The sequence below is a fragment of the Chenopodium album genome, chromosome 23, assembly GCF_948465745.1.
Source record: "Chenopodium album chromosome 23, dcCheAlbu1.1, whole genome shotgun sequence".
NCBI lineage: Eukaryota > Viridiplantae > Streptophyta > Magnoliopsida > Caryophyllales > Amaranthaceae > Chenopodium > Chenopodium album.
The window spans coordinates 26,717,127-26,743,793 of NC_137856.1; the positions used below are offsets into that span (position 1 = coordinate 26,717,127).

The following is a 26,667-nucleotide window of genomic DNA, read 5'->3' on the forward strand; positions in this document are numbered from 1 at the left end:
TTGCTACACAATCACAGTTAGTGACATGGAGCGTTTGGAGAATAACATTGCTGAAATCCTTTGTAAGCTTGAGAAGGTTTTCCCCCCTGCTTTCTTTAACTCCATGGAGCATTTACCTATTCATTTGCCATATGAAGGCAAGTTATGTGGTCCTGTTCAATATAGATGGATGTATCCCTTCGAAAGGTAATTTCAACACCCTTTCACATCCTCTTTCTTAAAAACCATTCATTGTCATGACTTGTTCAATGTAATTGCAGGTTCTTGAATCACTTGAAACGAAAAATTGGGAACAAGGCTCGGGTTGAAGGTTCCATATGCAATGCTTATCTCTCTGAAGAGATAGCAAACTTCTGCTCAAATTACTTCCAAGCGTCGGTCGACACAAAAACACGAGATCTCGGTCGTAATGTGAATGTAGATGTTGATAGCAATATGGACAACGTAGATTTACCGGAGTTGTTCTCGGTGTGGTCGTGTCTCAACTGAGGGTAAAACTCGGTATTTAAATGTGAAGTAATTTGAGAAAGAATGGGTTAATAATCCTAGAAATGTAGAGAAAAGGCAAACTAGAAGGCCTTTTGCCCTTATTTGGTTCTATTTTGAGTAAAATGGCTCCTATACTTAGCAAATACCTCATTTAATGTCATTTGAAGCCATGATCACCTATAACTATGTAAATGTGAAGTAAGTTGAGAAAGCAAAGGTTAATAATCCTAGAAATGTAGAGAATAGGCAAAGTAGAAGGCCTTTTGCCCTTATTTGGTTCTATTTTGAGTAAAATGGCTCCTATACTTAGCAAATACCTCATTTAATGTCATGTGAAGCCATGATCACCTATAACTATGTAAATGTGAAGTAATTTGAGAAAGAATGGGTTAATAATCCTAGAAATGTAGAGAATAGGCAAAGTAGAAGGCCTTTTGCCCTTATTTGGTTCTATTTTGAGTAAAATGGCTCCTATACTTAGCAAATACCTCATTTAATGTCATGTGAAGCCATGATCACCTATAACTATGTAAATGTGAAATAAGTTGAGAAAGAATGGGTTAATAATCCTAGAAATGTAGAGAATAGGCAAAGTAGAAGGCCTTTTGCTCTTATTTGGTTCTATTTTGAGTAAAATGGCTCCTATACTTAGCAAATACCTCATTTAATGTCATGTGAAGGCATGATCACCTATAACTATGTAAATGTGAAGTAAGTTGAGAAACAATGGGTTAATAATCCTAGAAATGTAGAGAATAGGCAAACTAGAAGGCCTTTTGCCCTTATATGGTTCTATTTTGAGTAAAATGGCTCCTATACTTAGCAAATACCTCATTTAATGTCATTTGAAGCCATGATCACCTATAACTATGTAAATCTGAAGTAAGTTGAGAAAGAATGGGTTAATAATCCTAGAAATGTAGAGAATAGGCAAAGTAGAAGGCCTTTTGCCCTTATTTGGTTCTATTTTGAGTAAAATGGCTCCTATACTTAGCAAATACCTCATTTAATGTCATGTGAAGCCATGATCACCTATAACTATGTAAATGTGAAGTAAGTTGAGAAAGAATGGGTTAATAATCCTAGAAATGTAGAGAATAGGCAAAGTAGAAGGCCTTTTGCCATTATTTGGTTCTATTTTGAGTAAAATGACTCCTATACTTAGCAAATACCTCATTTAATGTCATGTGAAGCCATGATCACCTATAACTATGTAAATGTGAAGTAAGTTGAGAAAGAATGGGTTAATAATCCTAGAAATGTAGAGAATAGGCAAACTAGAAGGCCTTTTGCCCTTATTTGGTTCTATTTTGAGTAAAATGGCTCCTATACTTAGCAAATACCTCATTTAATGTCATTTGAAGCCATGATCACCTATAACTATGTAAATGTGAAGTAATTTGAGAAAGAATGGGTTAATAATCCTATAAATGTAGAGAATAGGCAAATTAGAAGGCCTTTTGCCCTTATTTGGTTCTATTTTGAGTAAAATGGCTCCTATACTTAGCAAATACCTCATTTAATGTCATTTGAAGCCACGATCACCTATAACTATGTAAATGTGAAGTAAGTTGAGAAAGAATGGGTTAATAATCCTAGAAATGTAGAGAATAGGCAAAGTAGAAGGCCTTTTGCCCTTATTTGGTTCTATTTTGAGTAAAATGGCTCCTATACTTAGCAAATACCTCATTTAATGTCATGTGAAGCCATGATCACCTATAACTATGTAAATGTGAAGTAAGTTGAGAAAGAATGGGTTAATAATCCTAGAAATGTAGAAAATAGGCAAAGTAGAAGGCCTTTTGCCCTTATTTGGTTCTATTTTGAGTAAAATGGCTCCTATACTTAGCAAATACCTCATTTAATGTCATATGAAGCCATGATCACCTATAACTATGTAAATGTGAAGTAAGTTGAGAAAGAATGGGTTAAAAATCCTAGAAATGTAGAGAATAGGCAAAGTAGAAGGCCTTTTGCCCTTATTTGGTTCTATTTTGAGTAAAATAGCTCCTATACTTAGCAAATACCTCATTCAATGTCATTTGAAGCCATGATCACCTATAACTATGTAAATGTGAAGTAAGTTGAGAAAGAATGGGTTAATAATCCTAGAAATGTAGAGAATAGGCAAAGTAGAAGGCCTTTTGCCCTTATTTGGTTCTATTTTGAGTAAAATGGCTCCTATACTTAGCAAATACCTCATTCAATGTCATTTGAAGCCATGATCACCTATAACTATGTACATGTGAAGTAATTTGAGAAAGAATGGGTTAATAATCCTAGAAATGTAGAGAATAGGCAAAGTAGAAGGCCTTTTGCCCTTATTTTGTTCTATTTTGAGTAAAATGGCTCCTATACTTAGCAAATACCTCATTTAATGTCATGTGAAGCCATGATCACCTATAACTATGTAAATGTGAAGTAATTTGAGAAATGTGAAGTAATTTGAGAAAGAATGGGTTAATAATCCTAGAAATGTAGAGAATAGGCAAACTAGAAAGCCTTTTGCCCATAATTGGCTGTGTGTAGGTGAAATTGGTGCCTAATTTCAAGTATTTGGTTGTTTTATTTCATTTCTAGTCATGGACACCTTTAAAAACTATTTACTTATGCTGTTTCATGTCTTTTTTATTTAATATATGTTTGTGTAATGAATATCTTGTAGGAAACCTACCAGAAGAAGGCTGAAGAAGCAAGTACTCAAGGGCTTAAGAAGAGTCCCAATGAGTTGTATTGGGAGAGTGTGGGTGGCCGCAACAAGAAGGGTCGAGTAAGGGGTCTTGGTCAAAGTGCGGAGTTGTACTACAGCAACCGGACGGGTCGAGTTTCTAGGTCGTCACAGTAGTACACACTGTCCGTTGTTTCTTAGATGCAGGATCAGATGGAGCATAGGGTTCAGGCTCTTCGCGATGAAATCAGAAGTGAAATGGAAACTGAGATGCAACTCCGAATTCAAAGTGAAGTGGCTGAAATAGAGAGGAAAAACAAGGAGCGGTGGGATGAGTTTATGAGTCGATTCTCTAGCAACGACTCATGTTCTACCTTTCAGCCTCAGCATCGAGACCCCAGGGATGACCCGGGTAGTGGAGGAGCAGGTCAGGGTACCCCGGCCATTGTGTAGCCTAGCTTTTGTTTACAGTAGTATGGACATGTAGTCTCATTTAGTACGGACATGTAGTTAAGTTTATTTTTATAGCTTTTGATTATGTTTCCGCTCTTTTGGAAATAACTAACTATTATTATGTTCTACTGGGTGCAGGAAATATATATAAAAATATTTTCGATATCCGATAAATTTTGTAAACAGGAACTATAGGTGCAGGAATAGGTTTATAATATTATTTTATGGCAGAAAATAATCTCATTTGGTGTCTTGTTTTCACAAATTTCCGACGGAATTTTTCAAAAAAAATTCGTCGGAAAACATCATTTTGCGACGGTATTGTGGCACTAAAATTCCGTCGCAAAAGGGGGAAAATTGCGAGGGAATTGTTCCGTCGCAAATTTCCGTCGGAACAGTCTGTCGGAAATTTGCGACGGAACAATTCCCTCGCAATTTTCCCCCTTTTGCGACGGAAACGTGCGTCGCAAAGTCCGTAATCTCCGACGGATTATTCCGTCGCAAAGGCTAATCAACGACGGAAAAAATTCGTCGCAGATTTGCGACGGACCATGACCAAAAGTCAATTTTTTTTCCAAGGCCTTCATTTCTGTCGGAAATTCCGTCGGAAAGGTGTTTCCGACGGAATTTTCGTCGGAATATTGCTGATTTCCTACGAAGGGTTTTCCGACGAACTGTTACGACGGAATTCCGTCGGAGATCTGTTTTGCGACGGAAATTGACCCTTCACCGACGGAATTTTTCCGTCGGAAATAAGGTGTTTTCTAGTAGTGTGAGATGTATCCCCTAGGGTTCCCTAAACCTCAAAATTCCTCCAAAAATGTGGATCATAGACTTTAATTTTTGTAATTTTTTAACCTTTTTTTAGGCCAGAAATAAAATTTTCCGAGACGTTTACCAGGTCCCTAATTTCTTTCGGGAATCCAATTGATTTAGTGGAACCATCCAATATGCCCTTAAACGGTCATTTTACCCGTTCATAACTAGTAGTGATTTCGTAAACTCAAACCTACAACGTATGTTTATGACAACATATATTGATCATATATGGTTTCAACGGCATTATATGACCTGGAGTTGTATGCCTTAGGGTCTCAAGGCTTTTCGCCACCGGACCCCGAAACCTCAAAATTTACTTAAAAAGCGAAGATTATAGCCTTCAATTTTGTAATTTTTAGAACTTTTTTCGCCTGGAAATAAAAATTGCCGAGATGTTTACCATTGTCCCTAATATCCTCCTGGAGTCCAATAGGGTCGGTAGAACCATCTAATATGCTCTTAATGGTCATTTACCCGTTCATAACTTGTTGTGATTTCATAAACTCAAGACTACCATGGATGTTTATGACAACATATAATGATTATATATGGTTTCAAATGACATTATATGACCTTGAGAAATATCCCTTAGGGTCTCAAGGCTTTCGGCACCGGGCCCGAAACCTCAAAATTTCCACATAAAACGTGTATTATAGCCTTCAATTTTGTAATTTTTTGACATTTTTCCGCCTGAAAATAAAAAGTGCCGAAATGTTAATCATGGTCCCTAATACCCTTCGCTAGTCCAATTGGGTCGATGGAACCATCCAATATGCCGTTAAACGGTCATTTTACTAGTTTGTAACTTGTAGTGATTTCATAAACTCAAGCCTACCACAGACGTTTATGACAACATATAATGATCATATATGGTTTCAAACGACATTATATGACACCGAGATATAACCTATAGGGTCTTAACACTTTTCGCCACCGGGCCCCGAAACCTCAAAATTTCCTCAAAAATGCATGTAATATATAGCCTTCAATTTTGTGATTTTTCAACCTTTTTATTTGCTCGAAATGAAAAATTGTTGAGATGTTTACCATGGTCCCTTATATCCTCTAAGAATCTAATTGGGTCGGTGGAACTATCTAATATGTCCTGAAACGGTCACTTTATCCGTTCACAATTGCCACGATTTCGTAAACTCAAGCCTACCACGGACATTTATGACAATATATAATGATTATATATGGTTTCAAACGGTATTATATGGCCCCGTGATGTATCCCTTAGGGTCTCAAGGCTTTTCGCCACCGGGCCCCAAAACCTCAAAATTTCCACAAAAAGCGTGGATTATAGCCTTTAATTTTGTAATTTTTTGCCCAGAAATAAAAATTGTCTAGATGTTTACCATGGTCCCGATATCCTCTGGGTGTCTAATTGGGTCGGTGGAACCTTTACCCGTTCACAACTTGTAGTGATTTCGTAAACTGAAGTCTTCCATTGACGTTTATGATAACATATAATGATCATATATGGTTTCAAACGGCATTATATGACACCTAGATATATTTTATAGGGTCTCAACACTTTTCGTCAGCGGGCCCAAAAGCTTCAAATTTTCCTCAAAATGCGTGTATTATAGCCTTCAATTTATAATTTTTTAACCTATATTCGCTCAAGTTTAAAAATTACCGAGATGTTGACCATGGTCCCTAATACCCTCTGAGAGTCCAATTGGGTCGGTGGAACTATCCGATATGTCCTAAAACGTTTATTTTACTCGTTAGCAACTTGCAACGATTTTGTAAACTCAAGCCTACCACGGACGTTTATGGCAACATATAATGATTATATATGGTTCAAACGACATTATATAACCCCGAGATGTATCCCTTAGGGTTTCAAGGTTTTTCGCCACCGAGCCCCAAAACCTCAATATTTACTCAAAAAGCGTGGATTATAGCCTTTAATTTTGTAATTTTTTGACCTTCTTTCACCCGAAAATAAAATTTGCCGAGAAGTTTACCATGGTCCCTAATAACCTCGGGTATCCAATTAGGTCGGTGGAACCATCCAATATGCCCTTAAACGGTCATTTTACCCATTCACAACTTGTAGTGATTTCGTAAACTCAAGCCTATCACGTATGTTTATGACAACATATAATGATCATATATGGTTTTAAACGGCATTATATGACTCCGAGATATATCCCCTAGGGTCTCAATACTTTTTGCCACTGGGCCTTGAAACCTCAAAATTTCTTGAAAAAGTGTGGATTATTAGAGCTGTCAAAAACTGATTTGACCCGAGAACTTGACCTTAATTGACAATGATATGAACCCAGGCTGTACTCGAACAATGCGGTGAAACTAGTGACATGTAACCCGACCTAAACCTGACCTGATCTTAAACTAAAAACCGATTTGATCCAATATACTTTATTACCTGATAGTAACCGTCAACCGATTTAATCCTACCCGAAAACAATCTGAACCCGAACTTGTATCCGACTCAATTAAAACATGAACCCGAGTCATAGAAGGTTTAATAAAATTTTATACACCTTTTATTCAGCTTTTATACTAGTATAATTCTGTAAACCCTGAATCCGATTTAATAAAATCTTTTGTTTAGCTTTTATACCTTTTGTTCTCTATTACTCGTATATAGGTTTAATAAAACCTTGATGATGCTTGATCAAATTATGAAAAGCATAATTATATAGTTCAACTTGACCACACCGATATTTATTAGAATTGAACTTGAACCAAAACCCGACTCAACACTAACCCAAATCCAAACCCGAATGTACCATCTTGTTAACCCATCCAAACCCGAATCAACACAACCCGAACCTGAAATTGAACCCGATCTGTTATTAACTCGAATTGAACCCGACTTATATCTGAATTGTATACGACCCGTTATAACTTGAATTGAAATTGACCCGGCCTGAACCTGAACCTGTTCTGAAGCTAGATTAACCCGACATAACCTAATCCAGATTTAATCCGAGACCTAATTTGACCCGTCCCAAACTCGACTTGAATACCCGAATTGACAGCTCTAGAAGTAAACGATGCCTTACAATATATTTGTCTCTTCTCATGATCTCCACCCGAACCCATACTATTTTTTATATTTAAATAATCTGTATTTTCTCTCACTGTCTCACATTATGTACTTTTCAATATATTATTGACCTCATTATCTTTGTTTTACTATTTATTAATACTCCAACTAGCCCACTCACCTCTTATTTTATTTAAGTCAATTAAGTTACTTAAAATTATGTGTCGATTTAAGTGTTAAACTGACTAAAACACGGAGGGAATAGTCATTAAACTTAGTGCTTTTGCTTTAGCTGTATACTACTTGTATGGTAACTTGGTAAGTGGTTGTCAAATATTCGTGCAGCAGTACTAGTTGGAAAGATAAAGTAAGACTTGAAATATAGAAAGTAAAACTCATCTAGTCATCCTTGTCCCTAGGGGTGGCAATATCATCCATACCCGATGGATAACCATCCACCCGATCCAAATATATGGATGAAAACCCGAACTTAAGCGGATGACGGATGGATGATGGATGGGTTAGTTGGGTGACGGATCGGGTCGGATACGGATGATGATACATCCAACCCATCACCCGATCCATCACCCGACCCATCCATCCACCCGTTAAATTTATATATAAAAGAATAAAACTAAATATTTTTTCTTAATAAATTAATGTCTATTGTAGTGTTAGGAATTGACATTTTTTTTTAATTTAGTAAAAAGGAACGAGTATTAGAAGGATGTATAAAAGTTTTAATTAATTGATCATTTTTTTTCAAATCTCAATTTTAATTATTAATGTGCAAAGTTGTATTTATATATATATATTTCACCCGAATTATCACCCGATCCACCCGATTCATCCATGGATGACGGATGGATCGGATGTGGATGAAGGAAAATTAGGTAATGGATGGGTCGGGTGATGGATTGATTTTTGGCGGATGGAGGCGGATGAAGCATCACCCGACCCACATCCGATCCATTGCCATCCCTACTTGTCCCCTTCAATTTACCTTTTTTCTGTCCGGTAGCATTCATGGATCACATCAACATTATTTGTACTGAAAATTTGTAGACCATGTTAGTTGTCTCCCATTGATATTTTTTGTTCAGTATGGAGTAATAATTTTTTGTGAAAAGAGGTTTAGCTCATAGGACAATTCAGTAAAAAAGTTTATTTGATACCTTATGAGTTGTTGCCCATAAAACTTTGTATACCAAAATATTACTTCAATCTATAAGAAAAATTCACAAGGTAATAAGGGGAAAAACTCAATTTTACTACCTCCGTTAAATATTAGTTGCAAATTTGAGATATTATTTGTAAGATATAAAATATTTCAAAGTTGCAATTATTATTTAATGGATGAGTAGCTTAGTACTTATCCTTATCATTATTAAGGACTATGTTATATACTTATATACATAGGCATTATTATCAAGGCAATCAACTAGCAATAGTGCCAATAGGAGCTAATAAGCCAACAAAATATATCTAAACAACTTGTTCCAGCCAATCAGTCAGGTATGTGGACCACCCGTCTAGGCGTCTAGTTCACACAAAAAAGAAGATTATTCAACGACTCAAGTATATTTATCGCAAAAGTAGCTTTAATCAATTACTGTATAAAAGTCCAAAATTTTCTTGATTTATAATGAACGCTTCAATAGTCCTAAGGAGTATCATAAGGGGATCCGATGATGACCCCGAGTGTAGAATACATTTACATAGGAAAGTTGATCAAGTTTGTAATATTGATAGTTTTTTTTCACTCACCTACCTTACACACAAGTTCTACATCAATTAATATGTATGACTACATGATGAGTGACCATACACCCTAGTAAAATATGATGTTTCTTACCTTGATAACACATGTGATGTTATGTTTATTAAGGGGGTGAATTGGTCATTATACAATATTGTGAAGGCTATCTTTGTCTTCTTCCTTCTTCCTCCTCATGTCATCTTCTTCATCCATCATCATCATCTTCTTCTACTGCCTTCACCTAAATATGCCGCCCGATCACGAAATTGTGACAGCCGGTGTTGATTACTTTGTTGAAGATTATACAGAGCAGAAGTAGGTATTAGAAGCTCAGCATTAGACTATTTAGACCTGGAGTAGAACTCATTATTTTATTAACACAGGTTTGTCAAGGTGTTATGAAATCCATAAAGAAAGCTCATGCATCAATGTACCATAGGGTCTGGTTGTTTTTTTTTTTTTTTTTTTTTTTTTTTTGAAAGAAGGGTTTGGTTGATTTTGACATAGGAACCAGCGGTAAAATAAATAGTACGAGTAAAGGTAACATATAATTACTAGTATTACAAAATTGGGCAAAGAGACCTGTTAAAATAGAGATGAGGTCTCTAGCTCACTTAAGAGAACTTCTTTATTGAACAAGCTCTTAGCAACAAGATACCTTTTAAATGAGATAACAGGTCCCTTTGGTCGTAACAATATTGTACAATCATTGTATGGGATGATATGTAGGCAAGGCCGATATCTTGAGGAAACGCGTTATCAAACCTTGAGTAATTGCGAAAAGGCGCTGATATGTACCAGAAAGTAGACATATCGGCCTGTCGGAATTCAACACGTGGCAACAGAAGCTTGACACTTGGCTCAAGAAGCTTTGCATGGATGAGAGCCACTTGTCAAGAGGAACCATTATAAATAGTAGGTAAGACCTCATTAATGAGGATATTAATTACACTCTCGATCTCTCTCTCTCTACTTTCTCTCTCATACTTATCTTCCTTTCTTAAACACTTTCTGACTTTATCATCGAAGTAGTTATCCCCGGATCACCCCGGGGTTAGCTAACTTCTTCTCATTGTGTAGGTTCTCAGTTTGCCGATAGGAGTATCAAGATCTCGGGTCCGAGTTCTTGGGGAATCAGATCCAGACCGAAACAATAATGAAGGCAAATAGATTATAGATATGTTATCTTTCCCATCCCAACAGGTTACTTAAGTTAACTTCAGAGACCTGCTAGGAGAGACAACTGGTCTCTTGTTTTTTTTTTTTAATATTTTTTTTTGAATACCGAATACACAATATATACGTATAATGTAAATAATATTTGTATTTGTTCATTTTAGGGTACCTATACAATATTGATTCCTGTAGGAAGTTTCTACTATGGTCCACTTTATTTGGACCATCACTATACTGAATTATCATTGGCCGAATTTTTAATTTTTTTTAACCTTGGTGAAACACTATTTTTAGTATTTTCCTTTTTTAATTCAATTTTTATTTTTCAAAATATAATTACTAAATTTCTGAAAATTATTTTATGATTTTCGAAATTTATTTATTAAAATCAGTTTATAATTAAATAAAAAAATAACATTAAATTAAAAAAATCAAAATCAAAAAATTGTTCATCAATGTTTTCATTATTCATCATTGTCTTCAAGTTTGTTCATCCATGGATGAGATTAACCACCATTATGGTAATCTTTGTCCTGTAAATACACTCGCACATCATTGAAAATATGCATCGATTTACATATTATATGTTAAGAGTTCATCCGAAATTTGGATTCATGTATAAATCTGAGATTGTTTTTAATCCTAAAACAATAAGTGTTAATTAGATATAATTGCAAACAAGGGATGCAAAATCGGTCATTATATGTATGCGAAAATTTTTATTTTTTTTAAAAAAACAAAAATTTCGAAATCTGGGTTTGTGAGCAAATTGGAGAAGATAACGTTTTTTTGTTTTGGAATACATGTTTGATCCGCAAAAAAAAAAGATATAGTTTTCAATTTTGTTTGTGTATAAGGCATTAACCCAAATGCTAATAGAACATTACTTATAAAACGCAATATTATTGTTTATTTGGTCTACGAATATATGTTATTTTGGACATTGCTAATTAACTATTAGTTCATACTGTGCATGCATTAATATCTTATTAGTTTTCTTAATTGATAGCAAATAGGATCGTGGCCCTCAATACTCATTCACTAGCCAAGTCACAATGTACATATATCAAGTTTGGTATCAATGATCACTTATATATCAGCTATTGTGGTTTGAATTCTGTACGCATATTCCTCAAAATTAAATTAACTCTTAATCAAACCACCTTTATTAATTAAAATAATGAATCGTCTTCTGTTATTATTATAATTTTACAATAATTAAGGAGATTGAGACCAATTCTAAATATATAAGTAATGTCATATCCAAATATTAGACGAATCCCATATAATAACCAAATGAAAAAAAAAACATGGAGATGAGCAACTACATGGCAAACTTTTTTTTTTTTTTTTTTTGAAAGAATCCAATGACAAATTGTTATATTTATTAAATATATTTTTGTATTTATAAATTAGGAAAGACATCATTCAACCCCTTATATTTAGGCTAAATACATGATACTATTGCTAGTTGTATTCCTTATAATTAGGACTTATCATGCTTCAAATATACACGTATGTATTTTAGTTACATTAAATGATAATCGAAAATATTCTTTTTCCAATTTGTCAAAATAGCGTTCCATGTTAAATTTGATTTTTTGTATCTAGTTTTTACCCAATGGTTAGTACTACGACTCTACGAGTATCTTTTTTTTTATTAGTTTAGTTTCATTTTTTTTTTTGAAACAAGTTTAGTTTCATTTTTAATTTATAGTTTATATTTTATGTGTCATAAAAAATAACTGATAACAACACTATTGTATATCATTGATTTATGTCCTAAATAGTACGTTATATATTATAATAGAATATTTGAAAAAAATTTGGATGAAAATTTATATGGGATAACTTATGTATCATTTTGTAACAATATTTCCTAAAAATAAGCAATCAACCGCCATCATATAGGCAATATTCTTTAAAATAGATCTTAAATCTAACACATTCCATTGTTAATCTAAATTTCAATTTTTTTTTTTTTTTTTTTTTTTTTTTGACAGCAATTACAAAGGGAGTTAAACCCCATAGATAGCAGTACCTACAGACAAACAATGAAAACAAGACATAAGCTTTATAATCTTATCAATCATTACTCTATTCTGATATGACCCTGCATAACACCCCTGCAGCCATCTGAGTTAAATTTCAATTTTGATTGCTTTAAATATATGATTTTTTTTTTTACCTTATAGAAATATGGTTTAAATTTCAAATTACCCTTCCTCAAAAAAAAAAAAAAATAAAATAAAAAAATAAAAAAATTCAAATCACACAAACCAAACAACAAAAATTAATGTCCAAACCTATATAATGAGCAAATAGATCAAAGAATGAAGACGCAATTTTAGGATACAAAGATATATAATGAGCAAATCAATTAGATGAAGAAGACGCAATTTTTTTTTTTTAATTTTCTTCTCATAAAACTTGTTTGATACGTAGAACACAAGTGGGAATTTTGTGATCTGTTTATAGTTCAGGTTTTAACTTATGTAAACTTTGGTTATTACCTAAAAAATGAAAGTTTTTTGAGTTTGACGAATGACCATATGTATTTTGGATATTGTAAAAATTCCAACTTCATGATTTTTTTGACGTGGAGTTGAGGGCAACCAACATTTTGATATTATTTTACGATAAGCATGTCAAAAAAAAAAAATTAAAAAAATTAATAAAAATTGAAAATCAGATTTTAGTTTAGAAAAGAAAGACTTTAAGTGTTTCCTTAAAGAAAATAAGATAGATTTAAAATCATAAACCTTAATTAAATTATGGTATTTTCCTAATTTTATCTTTTTTGAGGGAAAGTACGTAAGTTTTCATCTTAAGATTTTGTTAATATTCTATTAACCAAATTGCGTGACGAAATAACAAAATCTTAGGAAAATCTAAAATTTGAGGGAAAGTAAATCAGCTATTATCCTAAGGTTTATTAATATTCTATTTACCAATTTTTATCCTTTTTAAAATTCATTTTACACGATTGTCTATCAAACATTCAATTTTTATTGCATTATTAAAGATGTATATTACGATAATTCTAGGCGTGATACAAATCAATAATTTTACAAAGTCATAGTATATGTCGACAGAATCAGTAAGATATATATTCTAATATTTAGAAAATATTATAATATAATCTTTTGAAATTTGAAAATTATACTGATTTTAAAATCTTCTATACAATAATAATAAGATAAGAAATTAGGAAACTATCCTTATCATAATTGGTGATTGAAATGTTTTTTAAATAATATTTCTAATGTTAAAAGATATCTTAAAAGATATTGATTCCATCATCTTTTTTTATATGTAATCATTAAAATAGATTCATTTTAATTTTTGTACATGTTTATCTACAAATATTTTGCAAAGGTCGTAAAGTACTTTAAAATAATTGGTTATTTCTATAACGTATGGTCATAATCGTTTAATATTTAAAATGTATATAATAGGTAATGTCCTATCCGTATTTGGGTAAATTTCTTATACACAAATACGATTTGTATTTTGGTCTCCTTTTTTTTTGGATCATACAGCGTTTCGAAGAAAAATCATACGTTTTCTTATCAGATTATCTTGAAGAACGTAGATTACCAATTAGTAATTGATAATGTCCAAAAGAACTTAATGTCATATGATTTTAATAATTACAATTATCATAACAAGTAATGTCCTATCCTTTATTTGGGTAAAACATTTTACACAAACAAGATTTCAATTTCGATTTCCGTTTTTTTGGATCAAACAAGGTTTCGAAAAAATAACGATACGATAGATTTCTTTTTCAGATGTTCATGAAAAACCCCGATTATCGTAAAACTTAAAAATTGTTATTTCGATTCCATAAAATCACCGTTTTTGCAAACGTTGACTGATTTAGTACAATCCAAACCTATTATTTAGGGATTTAAATCGCTGCCCAAATTCGCAACGACTATAACTTTGTGATATCTTAAAATTTCGCATTTGCTTTTAAAATCGGTCCATATTGTTATTCGTTTTTGATGCGCGAGTGAATTTAATGGACATAGATCATGTGTTCGTGTTTAATTTCATCCATGAATGAAAATACTTGAAAAACATTGATGAACAATGAAGAACATTGATGAACAATTTTTTAGTTTTGATTTTTTTAATTTAATCGTTTTTTTTAAATTTTATTAAAATCTGATTTTAATAATTAAATTTCGAAAATGTAATTAAAATGATTTTCGTAAATTCAGTAATTAAATTTTGGAAAATAAAAAAGGAATTAAAAAAGGAAATAACTAAAAATAAGGTTTGACCAAGGTAAAAAAAATAAATAAAAAATCGACCAATGATAATTTAGTATAGCGATGGTCCTAATAAAGTGGACCATAGTAGAATTTTCCATTCCTGTAAGGTACTTGTATTGTTTTTCTGTACCTATGTTTTACAATGTCATGTACTCTACGTATTTACTCCATAATTACATAAGAACTTTTATCGCATCATATATTAAAAAATCAAAGTTGATAAACACTTTTACAAACATTCGTTAATAATTTAAATTAAATGTAACCTTCATAAATACTATACAAAAACATCTAATAATACTCTAATTTTCCCCAAAAATATCAACCAAACTCATTTAACTACTAGAAGCAGTTAAATAAGGAAAAATTAGAAAAAATAATCCCAACTTTCATCAATTTTGGTAGAATAATCCCAACTTTAGATTATACTGGAATAATCCGAACTTTTGGGGGAGTTCTTTTTCTTCAGTCCCAAATACCGGTTACCGGTTCAATGGGTTATTTTAATTTTTTTTGTTTGTTAAAATCACACGTGTCGTAAATAAATTGGATAAAAAATATTTTTTTAAAAAAAAAAAAAACCAGCGAAAACCCAACCACCCTCAGAACAAACTCCGACAACCCGCCACCACCATAGCCCAGCCACCTTGCTCGCTGAACCGTCGTCCCTACCCCACCACTGGCCTCCCCGATCCGGCGCTTCCCCTAAGCCAAAGTCCCCCTCCCCGAAATCCCCACGCAACCACCTATAAAATCCCTCCACTCCCCATTTCGAAAACTTCCATACTCTTCGCTTACCCTGATAATCTAGTGGCGGAAGTGGTTTTCGACGTTGAGGAAGTGGTTGTTGGGGGTTTTCGGGAGTGGGGGAAGGGATTTGAGGGTGTTTCAAATGGTTGGAGGGGTTTAAAAAGAAATCCGGTGATGGAGGGCGGAAAACCAAATCGGGAAAAGAGGGGATTTGGGGTGGAGGTGGATCGCGACAACGCCACAGGGGTTTGGGGGGAGAATAACTTTTGTATACATCCCGTGTACAGTAATTTACTGTACATCGGGGGTCACTTTTTATTAAGTTTAGGGTCACTTTTACAATTTTTTGGGTAACTTTTATCAGTAAAGCATAAATACTTCATAACTTTTATTTATGTGAGGGTAACTTATATTCATATTAGGGTAACTTTTGTTCATTTTTGGGGTAACTTTATAACGAATGTTCAATATTTATTGTACATCCGATTTATTTAAAAGTTTGTCTTGGGGTGAAAGCGGCGCACGGTTGGGGCAGGGGAAGGGAGGGGTAGATGCGGTCGGCGGTGGCAGGTGGTGGTGGTGGTAAGTGTTACGGTGGTCAGGAAGGAGAATAAGGGTTTCCTGATTTTTTTAAAAAAAATTAAATTTTTTTATTTTTCTTTTTTTTGGACCAATTGCAGCTTGACACGTGGCATATAACCTACAATATCAGGTCATTGACTTTTGTTGACCGGTTTACGATTGAAGAAAAAGAACCACCCCCAAAGTTTGGATTGTTCCAGTATAATCCAAAGTTGGGATTATTCTACCAAAATTGATTAAAGTTGGGATTATTATTTCTAATTTTTCCGTTAAATAATTCTTCCTAAAGCAATTATAGAGCTACACACTAGGTAAGGAAAATATGCACTCCGACCTATCACGACAATATAGATGAAGCCGTGAAGAATTCATTCTTACTTAATAGTAATGGCACATCATCTCTCTTTAATTTCCATTTGTTGAAAGATAAATCCACAAATATAATATTGAATAACTAATGCTTCTTTTCTCCCATTATTAATTTGTACTCCAAAACATTTTGCCACCATATATCTAGGTAGCTTCACATTTGCTTCTAAAAGTATGCTTAATTCAGTGAGTGTTGTATATTATGTGGCCAATTTAAGAGTAGTGTGACCTGAAGCAGGAACACAAAGGGAGGAAGAACCTTCATAACACAATTATCAAAAAAATCTTAGATTGTCAAAGGAAACTTATGAAAATTAATCTAAGGACATAGAGCTTAGTAAAAGGAAAAATGCTTCAAAAACGAACTTAGAAGTCTTTTCATGAAATCTTTCCCCTAACAAGGCATTAGATTTTAGTAGCAGCAATGCTAAAGTCTAGTTAGCAACATCTGCTTGAATATGCATAGAGAACTGACCAAATTTTTGTATGTGTGATTGTGTGAGTGCGGATGTGCTTACATGCATATGTCTGTGACTGTGGATATGTGATTTTGAATTAGGGTGTGGAGAGAGAGGTATTAGCTATTTTAAGATGCAGTTTCCGTTTCTTAGTCTTAATATGTGTGCACATGCATCAGAAGATGTGTTCCTGCATGTTTGTATTATTTACTTTTTTCCAGGACTAATACTTTGTACTACATAATTTATTTGGCACCAATCTCCTAATTTTCATTTTTCAAATGTTATCGATATAGGAAGCTTTTATGTCTTTGTAGTTTTCCTGTCCTCTTTTATTGGTGGCCTGAAAGTTATTTTTTTCCCTCTTTGTTGGATTATCCATTCATCCTGAGGCAAAAGAATGTGTTCTTTTGCAATCTGTAAAGAAAGGTTATTATTCTCCTTTGGGCTTGTCAAATCAAAGATATATTGATGCCTTTTAGTCACTGCTTATTGATAGAAACCTGATAAGGCTCCAATATTCTTGTAAAATTAGGGACATACTTTTTTATTGACTGTCAAACTAAGAATGATGCAATAACTGAGTATTGATTAGTATGATAAATTTCATAAGTTAATCTTTGGTGTGGTAAACTATCATTAGCCACCAGCTTGTTGAATACTTGAATGAAATAGCTGCTGTAAAAGAAGTTGTGTTTGATGTTAATAGCAACTTTTTATCTGTTTGTATGTGAAGTAATATGTTTGAATGGTGGTTCAGTTGATTGCTAATTGTGCCTGGCTGCTTTGATCAGAGATGATATCTGTAATATGCTAATAGTGCCTTGTAGTATAAGGTAATTACTGCTATAATACATTTTAAGAGGCTGAACTTTATATTGGCAAAATCTGAACAAGTTTTGTAGCTACTGGAATCTCTTTTTTATTCACTTATGAGGGCAATACAGGCCAACAATCATAGTGTGTAGAGTCGTCAAAAGTAGACCTGACCTATAAAATCAACCCAAACCAGACTTGGACCTAATATGACTCAACTTGAAATCAACCTGAGGACAGGTTGTCCTCCGAACTCGAGACCCAAACCCTGAACCTTATTAGACCAATCAACCTAACCCAAATTACTGATTTGAACCAAACCCAACTCAAACTCGAGGATGACCCAATTAATTATTGATCCGATTCAAATTCAACATCGTCTATAATTGACCCAACTTGAATTCATCTGGACTTGTCAATAGTACAACCCGTATTCAACTCAACTCTAATACAACGTAGAATAGCCTTTATCTTATACAATTACATTTCTTACATACATGCTCCTTTCAGAGTTTGTTTGATACTATATGAAAATGTACACCGATGATGACCCAAACACAAACATGCTAATGACGGCTATGACGCTACCTAAACTTGACCTGATCCAAGTTTAACGTGATCCGGCAATGACCCAACCCAAAATTGACTTGAACTCGATGATGATCTGGCCTAAAATCACCTGCTACAAATTCGTATCATACTGACTTACTCGAATTGAGTCAACCTGACAATTTGAACCGACCCGATCCCGATATGATACATGTCCTGAACTCCACATTGATGAACCCAATAATTGAGGAGGTCCTTGACTGGTTAATCAATAATTCAGCATCTTGAATTTTAATGTTCTGATCAACACTACTCCGTACCATTTAGAAAGGGAGAGTCAAAGTGTTTCTTGTTACACCAAATTCTAATTTCACTTAATTTTTATAAAGTGACTGAATTATGTGAATTTGCAACCCTCAACCCCTCTCAGTTTCACTTTTTCTAATTCAACTCTTGAGTCTTCCTTGTATTACATGGCCTTTTAGAACAATTCACCCGAGCTTCTCCCCATCATACATAATCTGATAGGTGCTGGTTGAGGTTGACAGTTGTGATAATTTAGTCAAATTTAATCAACTTTTTTGTGGTCTAGCTTTAGGAATCCCATGGTTTGGCTGATATGTCTTTCTGCTATTGTTTATTTGCAAATCTATATGTCATATTGTAATAGCATCCTCTAAATTTGTTGTCTTATAGTTGATAAATTGTTACTTGGTATTCACATGCCCTTACATTCTCAAGATATTATCACTGGCAGTACAATGATAATTTTGTTCATTTGAATGCTGATATGATCCATCAGTAATACTCTGTATTTCACAGATCAGGGCTTTTCTGTGACACTTTTCTATATTTCTATGTCTGTGGTAGAGACTGCATTTAAGACGCAATTGTCCCTGGATGAGCAAAGTTGATAGCCTTTACTTCTAACCTCATATATGTACCCTTTTGTGTGTGTTGGTGTCTGTTATTTCTTACCCCGAAATGGATGGTTGATAATCATGTACACATAATTTTTGCCACCGGTTAACCGGTGGCAATAACATGTACACATAATTTTTGCTTTTTTTTTTTTTGTCTTTTTTCAAAAAGAAATATAATAGGACAATTAAGTCAAAAAAAAAATTTATAAACATCAAAATATAAACCGAATAATATCAATCCATATAATCGAAAAATGACAACATATAATTTTAAAAAAAATTTGCAATATAAATCAATACTGTTGAACAATTACAACATATAAATTAAAAAATAAAATTACAATATAAATAAAAAAAATTACAACATCAAAAAAATATGAAACGCCATATGCATCTAAATCTATATTCCTACATCTTGATTATTTGATTTAAGATCTAAATCAATATACCTGCATCAATTAAAACCAAAAAAATAAATCAATTAAAATACATAAGCTGCGAATTAAACCCAGAACAAGATCAATACTCAGAACAATATGCATGTAAAAAAAAACCCCAGAAAAAAGCATGTACCATGTACCCATAAATAAAACCGAATTAAACCCACAACAAGATCGAATTAAAATCAATAAAAATCGAATTAAAACCAATTTTAAAACTCAGAAAATTCGATTTAAAAACCCAGAAAAATTCGATTGAAAAACTAGAAAAAAAAACCTAGAAGAAATCGAATAACATAGATTAAAAACACATATAAACTCAGAAAAAAAAACCTAGAAGAAATATCACAAGTGTCAAGACCAAGCCTTGCCTGATAAACAGCATGAAATGGAATATTGAAACATTTTATAGTTTAAGTATATGTCCTCACCGAATGATCGTGGAGTGGTTAATTTCACGAAAATTCATTGTCATCTGCTGAGACATTTTCAACTTTCTGAACTATGATGTACTCTGTAGATATACATCGTAAAAAAACATAGGAAAACCTTGGATAGCCATAGATAGAATGCAATTGTGGGTCTCACTATTCAATCTGAAGCTCGTGAATCGTGATAGGTTATACATAGAAACATAGCCCGATTGTAAGCCTACAAGTTCGAGACATATCTACACCATTAGACACTACAAGTTTAACATCAGGCATTACATAAAGCAACATTGCTGTATTGATTTTTTCACCTGTACAAAGCATCAGAGGGACAGAAAACCCACCTTCTAGGAAGGGTTGTCAACTGCCCCCACATCATGTGCTAAGGTGAGAGCGTACAACTAGAATACAAGCACTTAAATTTGCAAAATTATTACAGAAAGTTAAGCTAAGGTAGCTCTGCATCATCTGATAGGGGCTGATATGGTAGCATCACGCAGCAACAGCTCAACCATGATCCACTTCAAATGAAAACAGTTAACCGTGCATCAGTGAACCATCTCTTCATCAGGTACAATTGCATCATGTAGGAACAGGTAACCATGTCCATCAACACGAGCAAGCCGGCCAATAACATGAGCATTCAATGTCAGAATCACGCTGCCAGAACCACAGTTGCAGACTTGCTGAGTCTAAAATTGTTAGCATTATGGTCCCAAGTTTGCAACATGATCTCCTAACTCATTCAGAGCAGTAACCAGCATTTCCATTCCATTAAAAACTGTCAAGGGCAGAGAAATTGCTATCCATCAGCTGAATCGTTAGGAATTTCTATGTGCATGCAGCTGGACTGTCCATTGTACAAACACATGTAAATAATTAGCCATATTTCACATTATACAAGTTAACACTTAAACTGTTAAGTAAATATTAGACAGAGAAAAAACAAACATCGAGAGCTTCTTAACCTACACTTTTCGTTAATGTTAAATTTCAACTCGTCCAGTCATCATGTGGCAAGAGCATAGCAAAACCGATAAGAATCCAATGCTTCAGGGCTTCCAAAATAACTATAGTAGAGACGTCCACATAACAACATTTTTAAGAGTTATGCCCAGTAACACGGAGATGAATGTTGCAGGAGTGACCTGAAAATCAGTAAATCTATCAATGTAAACAAATGAAAACCAATTCAAGTGAAACGTATATCCTCTTTGGACTTACATAAGCTAAAAGGTTTTGAGCAAATTGATAGCATCTCTGGTTTGAGGCACTGCAAAAGTTAAAATTTTATTTAGTTTGAAGTATATATTTTCAGTTGCTGCAATCAAATTTTTAACTAAGAGATTCCTAAATGTAAAAAAAAAAAAAAAAAAACCTTTATTTACCTGCATCGCGCAACATTCAACATCAACAACATGGAACTTATTCGAGCAAGACAATAGTTAAGCTAAAAGCCCAGCATTCTGTTTCATTTTTGTTCCTGCTCGTAAAGGTTATAAGAAACAAAACACTGCCTGAGATAGTATGCCAGCGTATATTTATTAGGCACCACAACAAGATATATAATAACAGTATTCATAATGTTCATTATATTAGAACTGAAGGGCCGACTTACCCCATGTAGGCAGCTACTTGTCCTGATCCCATGATTGTATCTGCTTGAGGAGTCGATTGCCTTGTTTAAGACTATACAGAACAGACGTAGTGTTATTGGAGGCTATGTTAGTATGGCATCCATAAAGAAACTGTGTTTAGACTCGAGTGGAAATTTACATTACCTAGTCAACAAGTGTCAAGACCGTCCCTTGTTTGATTCAGAATTGAGCCACATTCAACACCTAGTAGCTACAGAGTCTCTCTGAAATATCACAAGAAAGGAGTTATCTATTTATTTTTTCCTTTTTCTCTCCTTACTTGAGGGTTATAAGGATCACATACCGACATAATCCCATGGTTTTTGCTTCAAGTAAAAAAAAATCCACGATCATTTAAGCACATGTCCTTTTAGAGAGCTGCAAGAAAAGGTTGTGCATAAAGTAAAATCTCAGTTGCAGTAAAACTATTTGATAAAGCAGCTAATATGGGAGAGTTTCTTAGTATTTACATCACTAGAATTTATCTCTTTACTGCTCAAAATTTACTGCCAAATAACCATTGTCAACACTCAACAGAGTTTGTTTCTGCAGATTCATAAAACAATAAGGTTAATTGATGCATCAGAAAGCATTTAGAGATGTTATACTGATGCAAAAACATATGAGGCTATTTTCTCAGTTCCCTTGGTCAAATTTCCAGTAGTGTTATATTCATACAATTTTAATTGATGATGAATCATATATTGAGATACCTCTAAATGTCAGAAGATCTTCTCTTTAAGATTGAATAGAGATCAATAGCACCAGCCAATCAGTCAGGTATGAGATGCACCCCTCACCTAATTCATGCAAAAATGAAGAGCATAGAAATATTAACCATCAACAAAATAGAACTTATCTGACAAATGCAAGTTAAGCTAACAGCCTAACATACTTGATTAGTATGTTAGTGTACATTTATCAAGCAGTACAACAAGACTTAATTTATATATTTACATGAGATCGAACTACATATACAGAATGTTCACTATAATAGGACTGATGAGTGATTGCTGACTGGCTTTACCTCATGTCGGGTGTTACTAACCCCGCTCACAAAACTGTAATAGTAAGGCCATATATACATAGAAGCTGCGATGTAGGTGTTGCGATCAACACAGTTAAAACATCCGTATATACATAGAATTACGAAGCACTGTTGGAGTAGAAATATGCATTTTCTTCTCAATAATGAGCATAACTTTTAATGTTATTGAATAGAAAACAACTAATGAATAATTACAAGCAGAGAGTGAGGGATACCTCAATTGGTTAGAGCTTCTCTTTCGGATTGATTTTCACCCCATTATAAGATTCTCTAAACACCAAAAAAAAAAAAAAAAAAATAAATAAATAAATAAATAAATAAATAAATGAATAAATTACAAACAACAATAACCTAGTTTAGCGATAAAAACATTGTTGAATAAATAAATAAACTACATACACAAAATGGTTATATTACCTCATATTATTCCGAATAATCTTCAAAATATATATTAGGGATGTGGCATATTTTGAGCCAGTCTTCCCCGTCTGGTTCCTGGCATCTATCCTTGAGTTCAGGGCTGGACTTTTTTATTTTTAGTGTATTGAGGGAGGTCAGGTGTTTTATTGCTTCTGGCAGTGATTTCAGTTTTTGGCAATCTTCTATTTCAAGTGTAGTGAGGGAGGTAAGGTGTTTTATTGCTTCTGGCAGTGATTTCAGTTCTGGGCAATCTTCTATTTCAAGTGTAGTGAGGGAGGTCAGGTGTTTTATTGCTTCCAGCAATGATTCTATCGGATGGCAAAACCTAATCTTGAGGAAATTCAATTTGGTGAGATGCTCTTTTCTCAGAATCTTTATTGCACTGCTATTATTAATATAAAGGTGTTGAAGAGAAGTGCAGATTTGAAAGTTCTCCATCAATAGAGAATTGACGCAGCAAAGCTTCAGTTGTTTTAGATGTGGACATTGAGGAATGTACGTCAAACTCTCGCAATGCCTAATAAATAGCTTATAGAGCCGAGGAAATGATGGAATGGAAACAATTTCCTTCCCCATCCATGTTTTTATTTTTTTTTTGAAAGACTTCTCCATCCATGTTTTATATTTCGACCATCCCTTTAATTTCCGCATTCCAATTAGCTGTAACTCCTCAAGACACGGTAAGAATTTCTCAGATGGAGATGGTGCATCGGCATCACTCTCTATGTACTCCATACTCTGTATATTCTTAAGGGTAAGATATTTGAGATGGCAAAGTTGACTCAGTGATGATGGCAGATGTAGCAACTCCTTACAGTCTAACTGGATACTCACAAGCCCTGACGCCCAACTTGGCAATTTGCCGAATTCGGTACCAATAAAGCCCCTAATCGATAACTCCCGAGCTTGCCTATTACAGAACAGGAAGTTCAGCAATTTCTTCTGACCTTTCTGATCCCGATCAATATCATATTTTATATTAAAAGAATCAAGTTTTACTTCCATACAATTATTCCATTTATCATCGCCGACCTCCTTGAAGCGGAGAACACCTCTTAGGTTATTGATAACAGGTTTCAAGTCTATGAGGTAATCATCATTCCCACACACTATAAACATCGGTAGTGTGTGAAGACTTGTTAAATTACCCATCCCTGCTGGCATATGAGTCAAGCTCTTACATCCATTCATATCCAACACCCTAAGATTTACTAGTTTGCTTGTGTCTTCTGGCAAATGAGTCAAGCTCTTACATCCATTCATATTCAACACCCTAAGATTTACTAGTTTCCATGTGTCCTCTGGCAACTCCCTTAGTTTCTTGTAACTAACCAGATTTAATGTTTGTAGATTGTGAAGGTTGGTGATCGATTTAGGTAGCATCTCCAAATATCTATTATATGAGAGATCAAGGTACCTCAAGTGTAACAAACTACCCAGTGTGTCTGTAAATCTATAGAAATATGAATTATGTATAGACAACACCCTTAAACGACTACACTTTGAAATAATTGAACTCCAAACCTCCACATCATCAAACCCATAAAATTTTTTACAGAAAGTACGCAATGTTTTACTGGTGCAATTACTTGAACTTGACCAGTTAACCAGGCATTCATTACTATCAAAAAACAGATGACGAGCATTCCCTTCATGTTCAGATGTACTACAAGTTCTCAATGTCACAGACTCCTTCCCAGCTACCTTCCGAGCAAGGTCATGTATGAGATCATGCATTTTGACTGACCTAATCCCGCCATATTCATTCTCCTGAACGTCTTGGAGAAAACACCTATGCAATAAAATTGAAAAGTATCTTTCGCCAGTATCTTCGATGCTATTATCTGGACCACTAGGAACAAGATAGCCGTGTGCTGACCATATTTTAATCAACTCCTCTTTATCTATTCTATGATCCTGAGGGAAGACCGAGCAAAAGCTAAAACAACTTTTTAGGGCGGGATCAAGATGATAATAGCTAAACATCAAAATTGGCATCAAGTTATCCTCACCATCACGCATTTTAGCCAAATCAATTCTTCTGTACGACTGCCAAGCATTTATATCTTGACCACGCAACAAACTAGCGACCACCCTTATGCAGAGAGGCACATTAGCACATTTTTTCACAATATCTCTGCCGATTTCATCAAAACCAGCAATGGCTTCCTCTTCCTTACCTTCAAGTGATATTTTTCTAAACAATTCCCAAGAATCCTTTTCAGAAAGACCTTGCAACTTGTGGATTGGATAGTTTCCAATAGCTGTTGCCACCTTTTGGCTGCGACTGGTCACCAAGATTCTACTTCCCTTTCCACCTAACTTCAAGAAGGCTTTCAAGTCATCCCATTCCATACCATCCTCACACCACACATCATCTAAAACAAGAAAATATCTTTCCCCTTCTATTTGATTTTGAAATTTCCTCTGCACATCCTCGAATCCAAGCTCCCTCTCTCTAATCATTTTACCTAGGATATATTTCGTGTCAAAATCAAAAGAGACACAAACCCAGTACATATTTCCTTCGAATGCTGCTTTAATCCTATGATCACTATACACAAGTTGAGCAAGAGTTGTTTTACCCAACCCTCCAATCCCCACAACAGTCAGAAAAGATATGTCTTTCTCTGAGTCATCTCTCAACAATAAATCCACAATCTCCTCCTTTTCAGCATCTCTCCCGATAATATCATGTTCATACACATAAGAATATGTTTCCACTCTATCCTTGACAGGCTTATACAGCTCACTGAACCCATAATTGTTATGATTTGTTGATAAGCTATCCAACTCCTCCCTAAGCTTTTTTACCTCAACAGACGTTTTATAAGCAAATAAGAGCTGGTTCTTAGAGGAGAAGAAACGGCGTACCTTCTTAGAGAGTCGACCACCAGGCATACCATTCATCTGCCGAGCAATGGTTCTACATTCATCAAACAGATCATCAGCATCGTACACAGCGTTTTTCAGGTTCTGAACCCAGCATTGGCCTTCATGGCTGAGCTCCTGCCACTTAGAGCTGGCATCAAGGAGGGAACTGTTGATGGTTTCAACAGTTTTGAGTAACTTCTCAAGCTCCGATTCATACTTAAAGACTGAGCATAGCTTCCGCACTTCCGCACACTGCAGTGTTGCAAACAGTGTCTGAGCAACACTCAGTGCCGTTGCCACGTCCATCTTCAAGCTAAGTTTTGAGGTAACAAGAAGCAGAGAAAAAGTATGAAGGTAAGAGAGGAAGTATGAAGGGTGTTGTTTTGGTTGGAGTGTTGTAATTGTAAGGTCTGATATTCTCTTTAAAAAGATGAATAATGGGTGGTCCTCTTGAGAGCGTGAGCAAGGGGGGAGAACTATGTCCTATTTTCCACTAATGCTTACAAACTCTCTTAATTGTTTTTTCTTTTAAAAAAAAACTTAAAAGATAAGTAGTTTTTTAAGTGGTAATCCATGATTGATACTTGTTGAATTATATCCTAGCCAAACAATACGTATAAGTAATCCACGTACGTAAAAGATAAGAAAATTAATTTAAGGGAAATTTCTTGTTTCTTACGGTGAGAAACGAAATTTGT

At 34.2% G+C, this 26,667-nt stretch overlaps 1 protein-coding gene across 6 annotated transcripts; it reads right to left on the reverse strand.

The window, feature by feature from the left end:
- Positions 1–20,099: 20,099 nt before the first annotated feature.
- LOC145608991 (putative disease resistance RPP13-like protein 1) lies at positions 20,100–26,299 on the reverse strand. 6 transcript variants are annotated; one of them, XM_081664569.1, is made up of 11 exons: positions 23,093–26,299; positions 22,891–22,945; positions 22,341–22,427; positions 22,098–22,173; positions 21,932–22,005; positions 21,772–21,851; positions 21,609–21,679; positions 21,379–21,473; positions 21,215–21,263; positions 20,963–21,060; positions 20,100–20,840 (listed from the first exon to the last, which is right to left on the reverse strand). In XM_081664569.1, the coding sequence occupies exon 1, from the start codon at positions 26,273–26,275 to the stop codon at positions 23,099–23,101; it is 3,177 nt and encodes a 1,058-aa protein (XP_081520695.1). In that variant the 5' UTR covers positions 26,276–26,299; the 3' UTR covers positions 20,100–20,840; positions 20,963–21,060; positions 21,215–21,263; positions 21,379–21,473; positions 21,609–21,679; positions 21,772–21,851; positions 21,932–22,005; positions 22,098–22,173; positions 22,341–22,427; positions 22,891–22,945; positions 23,093–23,098. The 6 variants fall into 6 exon arrangements, with proteins under 6 accessions (XP_081520695.1, XP_081520694.1, XP_081520690.1 ...); XM_081664568.1 differs by having other exon boundaries at positions 20,100–20,771; positions 20,963–21,138; XM_081664564.1 differs by having other exon boundaries at positions 20,963–21,138.
- Positions 26,300–26,667: the final 368 nt, after the last annotated feature.